The sequence below is a fragment of the Myotis davidii genome, unplaced genomic scaffold (genome assembly GCF_000327345.1).
Source record: "Myotis davidii unplaced genomic scaffold, ASM32734v1 scaffold289, whole genome shotgun sequence".
Taxonomy (NCBI): domain Eukaryota; kingdom Metazoa; phylum Chordata; class Mammalia; order Chiroptera; family Vespertilionidae; genus Myotis; species Myotis davidii.
Genome location: NW_006299717.1, coordinates 868,757 through 877,279, shown reverse-complemented (window position 1 = coordinate 877,279; position 8,523 = coordinate 868,757). Strand labels below are relative to the sequence as shown.

Genomic DNA, 8,523 nt, shown 5'->3' with positions numbered 1-8,523 from the left:
GGAGATCGCTCAGCAAATCTTGAGCGAGTTCACCTGGACGGTCTGTGGAGGGGGAGGGCCGTACTCCAGCCCTCAGTCCATTCCCTCCACCAGCCCCGGGCACTCACTGGGAGGAGGTGGTTTCCTGGGCACGCTCCCGTCTCTGATGCTGCCTTTATCCCTGGGTATGTGTGTGACAATTAAATCAGTTTTATTTGTGTCAGAGAACCGCCCCCCCGCCCCCAAAAAAGTGTTTCAAATAAGATAGCATTTATTTCTCTTTCACATAGGTGGTTTGGTGGTATTTAGTCCAGGTTTGTTATGATGTTGCTGTAACCATCAGGAATCCCGGCTCTTCCTATTTTACTGGGCCACTCATATCAAACATGGCCTCTAGCTCATGGTGCAGCGGACTGCCAGAGCTGCAGCCACGATACCAGCATTGCAGCCAGCTAAAAAAATGAAGTGAGGCCCTGGCCGGTTTGGCTCAGTGGAGAGAGCTCTGGCCCTTGAACTGAAAGGCCTCGGGTTTGATTCCAGTCCAGGGCACATTGCAGGCTCAATTAGGAGGCAAACAATCCCTGTTTCTCTCTTCCCCTCACTCCCACTTTCTCTAAAAAATCATTGGAAAAATATCCTTGGGTGAGGATTAACAAACAAACAAACAAACAACACACACAAAGTGGGGCCGTGGCCAGGTGCCTCAGTTGGTTGGAGCATCGTCCATATACCAAAAAGATGATGCGTTTGATTCCTGGTCAGGGCACATACAAGGAGGCAACTGATCAATATTTCTGTCTCACATCAATGTTTCTCTCTGTTCTCTCCTCCCTCCCACCTTCCTCTCTCAATCAATTTTGTAGAAAGTTTAATAATAATAATTCTTGCCGAAACCAGTTTGGCTCAGTGGATAGAGTGTCGGCTTTGAATGGATTAGAAAACTGTGGTACATCTACATGATGGAATACTATGCTGCTGTAAAAAAGAAGGAACTCTTACCATTCGCAAAGGCATGGATAGACCTGGAGAGAAGTATACTAAGCAAAATAAGCCAGTCGGAGAAAGATAAATATCACATGATCTCACTCATTTGTGGAATATAATGAACAACATAAACTGATGAAATAAAATAGATCCAGTGACCGGGAAGAATCAAACAAATCGCCAAACCTCAGAAGGAAGGCAGGGGCAAGGGCGGGGCGGGGAAGAGATCAACCAAAAGACTTGTATGCATGCATATGGGCATGGCCCATGGACACAGACAGTAGGGGTATGATGGCATGTGCTGGGGGGGTGGGAACGGCCAGGGAGAGATCAATGGGGGGAAAAGGAGACACATGTAACACTTTAAACAACAAAGAATTTTTTTAAAAAAGGAACTGGGGAAGAAGAACACACATTGCTCCCTGTACCGTACCAGCACGGCCAAGGGTGAACCTGAGGGGAGGTGGTGGAGGATTGAAGAAAAGACAGACAAGAGAATACAGCTGGGGCTTGGTGGATATCCCGTGCCTGAATGAGGACACAAAAGACCCAGCCTTCAAGCGGATGCTTTATTTTATAGTCTGATTAAAACAAGGGTAGATTAACATGTATACAAATGTTCTTGTTTTGGCAACACCTGCTGCACCTCCCACAACCCATTAGCTTCTTAGGAAGGAATTAGGGAGGGCTACAAGGTCAGGCTTAATTATGCTAGGAGAGCTCTACCCTCCAGGCTGGGACTTGTTTGTGGCCCTGCCACAGGTCAGCCCGAGGCTGGACCCTGGAGCTGCTCCCTACCGCTTTTCCCCTTCCCCCCACCCCAGCATTGAAGCCATACAGGATACTTCTTATGGACCCCATTGGGCAGAATTTGGTCACAAAGCTGCACCTAGTCTCAAAAGAAGACATAAAAAAATGTAGTCTTTCGTCTGGGTGGCCCTGTACCCAGATTAAAATAAGGGGTCTTGCTACTGAGAAAGAAGGTGGGACAAACCTTGGAGTATAACTAGCGCTCCTTTCCACAGTGTGAGACCTGAGTCGAGGGTTCCGAAGGCTGCCTGGCTCCCGAAGGCCCCTCCGGGTAGCAGCCTGGCCGTGGGGAGTGGCGCTCTGCCTCTCCCTCTGGGCCCTGCCTCCAGCTTCGGGGCTTGAAGTCCCCCTTGGAGCTGTGGTGGTAGCAGGAATATGATCTCCCCCGGGTCTCCATCAGGGAGAAGATCAGTTTGATGATCAGGGCCAGCCACGCCATCCCGAAGAGGATCCACAGAGACACTGTGTTCTTGTACCACAGTGGATACTGCCGGGAGGGGTCCATCCCTAGGGGAGAGGCAAGGTCAGAGGCTGGAGTCCTGGGAAAGTCAGGGCCAAGTTCCCCAAACAGAAATGGGCAGACATGGCTTGACACGGACGAGCAAAATATGGGAAGTCCAAACTGGTCCGAGACTGCTGGCCTGGCGGTCACCTCTGAGAGCATCCAGGAAGGCCCCCTGGATTGGCACCGGGGTTTGGGGAACGACAGTTCCTCTCTGTCTAAGGCACTCTGTGCTCTATTCCAGCATCAACACCACCTGAGAGCTTGTGATGAATGCAAATGATTGGGCCCCACTCCAGACCTACTGAACCAGGAATGTCTGGGGTGGGCCCCGCATCTGCGTTTTCACAAAGCCCTCCAGGAGATCCTGAGGCCTGATCTGCTGTTCGCGTGTCTCTGTGTGGTTTTCTCATATCTGAAGGGAGGCAGTTTGCCAGGACCTTTAGGAAGAACAGATGGAACTGCTGGAGTTTGTTTCCTGCCTCCGTTCTTCCTGGCTGTGTGACCTTCATCTGTCTGACTGTCCCTCACCTGGGACATGGGGAAAATAACTTCTCCCTGCGGGCTTTCGGATGAAGTCCTGTTATCTCAAGGCCACTATTTACTTCTCCAGCCTCGATTTGCACACTTCTCCCCTTTGAGAATTGTGCTCCAATCACTCTGGTCTTCTTCCCAAGTCTTCATCTATTATCTTTCCTGCCCCAGGACCTTTGCACTTACTGCCCCCTAGGCTCAGAGTGTTCTTCATTTCAAATTCTTCTTGGCCCTAGCTGGTTTGGCTCAGTGGAAGGACGCGCCAGCCTTGACTAGAACCAAACCTGGGACCCTTCAGTCTGCAGGCTGACACTCTATCCACTGAGCCAAACCAGCTAGGATTGATGTTTTTATCTCCTTCCCTCTCTCTTCCTCTCTGAAATCAATAAAAAAATATATATTTTTTAAATTTCTTCTTGGCCTGGTTGTCTTCCCCTCATCCTTCAGATATCAGTTCAGATGTCACTCCCCAAAGACTAGACTGTGCCCCTCTGCTAAGACCTTTCAGTGCCTGTGGTTTTGTCAGGGAAGTTACTCCTCACCTCTGGGCCTCAGTGTCCTCATCTATAAAATGGAGGCAATGAGGGTGTCCACCTTCTCAGACCGTTGTGACTACCACATGGGTTCATGCATCTAAATGCTCAGAATGGTGCCCGGAACAGGGTGGTGCATTGTTCCCTGTTAGTGGGTGATGGGTTCGCTCACCACTGGGTCCCCACACTGGGGTCCCCAACACAGACAGGACTGGATAGGTAACAGCTGAGGGAGGGGGTGTGTGGGGGTTGCTGTGAGGCTTAGGTAAGTCTTGCTCTGTAACTCAGTTCTTCCCGCTGTCTGTTTTCTGGGGTCCGTCGTGCCTTCCTCAATAGACTGGGATCATTCAAAAGATGCTCTGTCCTCTTACTTCTGTGACATCTCTGTCTTAGCTCCCGCACCGCCCTCTGACCACCCCCTCCTGTCCTGCTGGCCCAAGACAACCTCTCCGTCCTGTCCCCTCACAGCCAGGCCCCTGGCCTAGGCCCCGGGGAAGAGCCTGCAGCCCGGGAACCAGCTCGCTGCCTGGCCGGAGCCGGGATTGGATTAGGCCGATTGAGTTACGGGGCCATGATTCCGCCGGCGGTCCCAAATGAGATCAGCGGTGAGCCAGCTCCGTGCCCTGCCACCCGCCAGCTCAGCTTGCTCCTGGCAATGCAGGGGAGGAGGTGTTCCTCTCCAGTTTATTTCATTTTTTTTTTATAGCTGAAATCATAAGTGGCAGGACACCTGGCAGCTGGCAAGGCGCTCAACTGAGTTGCAAATGTAATTGTGGGGGCTACGGGTCCAGAGAGGAGCAGGCAGCTGGGACCTGGGGACCCAGCCCACCACAGCCTTAAGAGGAGCAGCTGGGACAGCGCCCCTGTGGCTGCTGATGCAGGGACCACGGGCACCCACAGTCCAGGCGGTGGGCCTCAGCATTCCCACCCAGGGCAGGGAAGGCTGCGAGGCACGGGAAAGGGAGAGTGGGGTTTGTTCCTTCTCAGCTGTGGAAGATTCTGGAACATAGGCATGTGAGGAGCCCTCCTTGGGCGTCTACTCTAGACCTGCCTTAGGCTTGCCTGCCCTATGACCTTAATCAAGGTCTTTCCCATCTCAGCCTCAGTTTCCCCTTGCAGGCGGGCAGTCAAGGGCCCAGCGTAGTCACTGGCCACAGGCACTGAGATGGCTACAGTAGCAAATCTCAGGAGAGGTGGTGAAGGGATGGCTCTGCCCGCCGCCCCTCTAATCAGGGTGGCAGGGGCTCCGGGAGGTCTGTGCCCACACCCCTGCCCAGCACTCCCCACAGGGTGGCTCACAGTAGCAGAGATCCCAGCCCTCCTCACCCCTGTAGAGACCGCTATGCGGATGCCACTGCCCCTCCCTCGGTGGGGGTGAGGCCTTGTCTTCCATTTTCAGGGCGCCCAAGTCCAGAGGGGGCTGCCCCTCCTCCCCACCCGCCTCAGGGGTCTCAGGACTTCCTCAGGGATTCCCCTCAACCCCACATAGGCTTTCCCTGTTAGCTCCTCCCACTAGACACCCTAGTTGGGGTCCTCTTCCCACTTTTCTGCCCTCCCCTTGCACTGGGCTCTCTCAGAGCACCAGCCTTCTGGGTTTAGGACTATTGCTGGGGACACATCCTGTTCCATCCGCTGAGCCCTGGAGGGGAGCGGGGAGGCGCTGCTGCAGGGCCTTCAGGTCACACTGCCCTGGGCTGAGGCTGCTGCCGGCTGTCAGAGCGTGTTTCAGGGAGGCCCAGGGGCAGCAGGAAGGGAGAGGGCTCAGTGTGGAGAGGGGGAGGGCAGGGCCAGGCCCCGAGAGGCTCCCACAGGGCTGGTCGTGGATTTTGTCCTCCAGCCTAAGACTATGAGGAAAAGCAAAGGTTTTCAGAGGAGCTGGGCAGGTGACGTGATAGCATTTGCCGTTTTTATTTTTCCCCTTTTATTTTTAGAAAGCGTGGAAGGGAGGGAGGGAGGGAGGGAGGGGGAGAGAAAGAGCGATACATCAATGTGAGAGAGACAAACTGATTGGTTGCCTCCCTCACGAGCCTTGACCAGGGCTGGGGATGGAATCTGCAATCCAGATTCGTGCCCTTGAACGGGGATCAAACCCATGACCCTTCGGTCTGAGGGTCGATGCTCTAACCACTGAGCACACCACCCAGGGCAGCACTTGTCATTTTTAGAAATCTAAGGGCCAAGGGGGAAGGGGGCACTGACAAGACAGAGACATACAAGTCCATGTGCCAGCGTCACTGTGCTCTGTGGGGGCAACACCTTAGGAGCACCGAGGCCCAGAGAGGGGCTGTGCGAGGTGGTCTGGAAAGAGTCTGAGCTTTGGAATTAAACAGATCGGAATTGATATCTCACTAGCGGTGTAATCTCAGGCAAGTGGCTTGGTCTCTCTGAGCCTCAGCTTCCTCCTTAGTAAAATGGGTGATATGTCCTGGCCCGTGTTGCTCAGCTGATTGGAGCATTGTCCCATACACCAAAAGTGGAGGGTTCGCCCTAGCCGGTTTGGCTCAGTGGATAGAGCGTCGGCCTGCGGACTGAAGGGTCCCAGGTTTGATTCCGGTCAAGGGCATGTACCTTGATTGCAGGCACATCCCCAGTAGTGGGTGTGCAGGAGGCAGCTGATCGATGTTTCTCTCTCATCGATGTTTCTAACTCTCTATCCCTCTCCCTTGCTCTCTGTAAAAAAATCAATTATATATATATCAATTACATATATATATATATATATATAATAAATCAATAGATAAAGTGGGTGGCACTCATGGCTCTAGACCAGCCGTGGGCAAACTACGGCCCGCGGGCCGGATCCGGCCCATTTGAAATGAATAAAACTAGAAAGAAAAAAGACCGTACCCTTTTATGTAATGATGTTTACTTTGAATTTATATTAGTTCACACAAACACTCCATCCATGCTTTTGTTCCGGCCCTCCGGTCCAGTTTAAGAACCCATTGTGGCCCTCGAGTCAAAAAGTTTGCCCACCCCTGCTCTAGATTGCCTGATGAACTGTTACTTGGTAACACCTCATTTCAGTGTTCCAGGCTGGGTTCTGGCTCCAAAGGAGTGTAGAGGGCAGGGCCTCCTCCCCAGTTTGGGTCCAGGGGTCCGAGCGCGTACACTGAGCCCCCTGAGCCCAGCGTGGTGCTGGTGCCAGGAACCACTGCTCGTCCTGTGAACTTTCAGCTGTGAGAGCCACCCCTCCCATTGCCCCACAGGCTGTCCTCTCCTGCCACCTGCTGGGCGTCTGCCTCCGCTTTATTATGCACGGTTTTCCGGGACCCATGTGGGGCTAAATCACACACTGAACCCCACCCTGGGCCCTCGGGACCACGCATCCCACTCTTGCTGGCCCTCAGAGTGAGGCTGCCAATTGTTTTCCTGTGGGGGCCAGGGTTCCCGAGTCTCCTGACTCTGCCCTGACCCTCCTGGGCCCAGCCCAGGGACTGTGGGAAGCTTGGCGTCTCAGGGGTTGGGGTGAGCTGGGGAGGAGAGACCTGGGACAAGGACAGATGGGGAGGGGTTCAGGGACTCCCCTTATCTGGTGAGCTCCAAGAATGGGAGTGGGGCCCGAGGACACGAGGCCCTCCCAGTGCTTGTCAGATGGCCAGGAGTGTGACCCACAGCCTGAGGCTGGTTCAGACTCCAGTTGTCACCTTTTGGTGGGTGACCTTGGCCTCTTCACACAAGGAAGGTGGGTTTAACCTGCCAAGGACTTGGGGCGTCAGGCCCCCACGGGGCCTGGTTTGCAGCAGGCACCCAGGGGATGCGGCCCAGGGGGCAGGCGAGTGGAGGGCCAGGCCGTGGAGTCTCAGCCCCCTCTCCCGCTGGCCGCTGGGGCTCTCACCGATCACGTAGTCGCCGAAGCCCACGGTGCTGAGGGTGATGAAGGCGAAGTAGAAGCCTTCCACGTAGCTCCAGCCCTCCATGTGGGAGAAGAGCAGGGGCGGCAGCAGCAGGAAGAGCAGGAGGCCCGAGAGGAGGGCGCCCGAGCCGGTCAGCCAGCGGGCCTTGGCAGGGTCCTGGGGATGCACACAGCGCTCAGCCCCCACGTAGCACTCAGCGCCCCCTGCTGTCCAGCCGGGAACAGACAGCCTGGGGCACCTGAGTTGCAGGCAGTGAGAGGGGGCTGCCCTCCGGGCCTCTCCACCTGGCTGTGTCTCCAGCTTTCCAGCCAAGGCCCTTCCTGGGCCCTTCCTGTCTACCATTCCCTCCGTGTCTTACCCACTGAGCTCTTATTACTAAAAACCCCTGGACAGTGACCCCCCCCACATCCACCATATCCCCACGGTAACCCTGACTCCCAGTTCTCCCAACATCGACCCCCAGAGTGCCCATTCCCACCAGAGACTCTCACGGGGGCAGTGATCTCGTTGGGCTAGATCAATGGCCACGGTTGCCAGCACACCCCTCATTCCACAAGTGACCCTCCCCCCTCCCCCGCTGCCCTGGGCCCTCACCTGCCAGGCGCCCCCCAACCTGCGGGCACAGCGGTGCACACCCTGCTGCATGAGGTGCCCCAGGTGGTTGAGCACCACGAGGTTGAGCGGGATCCCCACCAGAGCAAAGAAGATGCAGAAGAGGCGGGCGGCCATCGTGCGGGGGCTCAGGTTGCCGTAGCCTGAGGGGAGACGGGCACATCAGGGGACCCTTCTGTCGCTGGGGTCCCTGTTCCTACCCCACTTCAGACAGGCAGCTGGTGTGCATCCAGCCTGTGCAGGGCGCCTAGGCACCCGCTCCCTCCTTCCAGACGGGGTTATGCCCACGTGGTACAGATTGGAAAACTGAAGCTCCCGGAGGCTCAGCAGAGCACAAGAGCTCAAACCCGTGAGTGTGAGGGCCCCGTCTCCCCTCTCTCCACCTCCTCCCTCTCTGCGGGCAGAGGAATGGGTGCAGGGTCGTGGGAGGCCTTAGAGCCTCCAGCCCCTGCACCTCTGGGACTCACTGCACCATTGAAGCTGTGTCCCCAGGTGGCTCCCGGCACCCAAGCTGGCGGCTCCTACCCGATGCAGGCCTCCTCTAACCGGCCATCTTGCTCGGGACCCCCCTCGCCTGGCTGAGCCTCTCAGCGCCCCACTGCAGTCTGTGCTCACCCCCCTCAAGCCCTTCCTTCCTTCTCTCCTGTCACAGGTCTCAGGCCTGCTTTGCAACTTGAGGCTCTCACCATCTCTCCTGCTCCTCTATCTTTCA

At 55.6% G+C, this 8,523-nt stretch overlaps 1 protein-coding gene across 1 annotated transcript in view; it reads right to left on the bottom strand.

Moving 5' to 3' along the window:
* Positions 1-1,794: 1,794 nt before the first annotated feature.
* The window catches only part of KCNK17 (potassium two pore domain channel subfamily K member 17), a 32,989-nt gene continuing 26,260 nt past the window's right edge, over positions 1,795-8,523 (bottom strand). The window contains exons 4-6 of the mRNA XM_015571870.1: positions 7,794-7,954; positions 7,181-7,355; positions 1,795-2,280 (exon numbers count right to left, since the gene is read on the bottom strand). Of these exons, the coding sequence (XP_015427356.1) occupies positions 1,970-2,280; positions 7,181-7,355; positions 7,794-7,954 (647 nt within the window). The 3' untranslated portion in view covers positions 1,795-1,969. The remainder of the gene's footprint in view (positions 2,281-7,180; positions 7,356-7,793; positions 7,955-8,523) is intronic.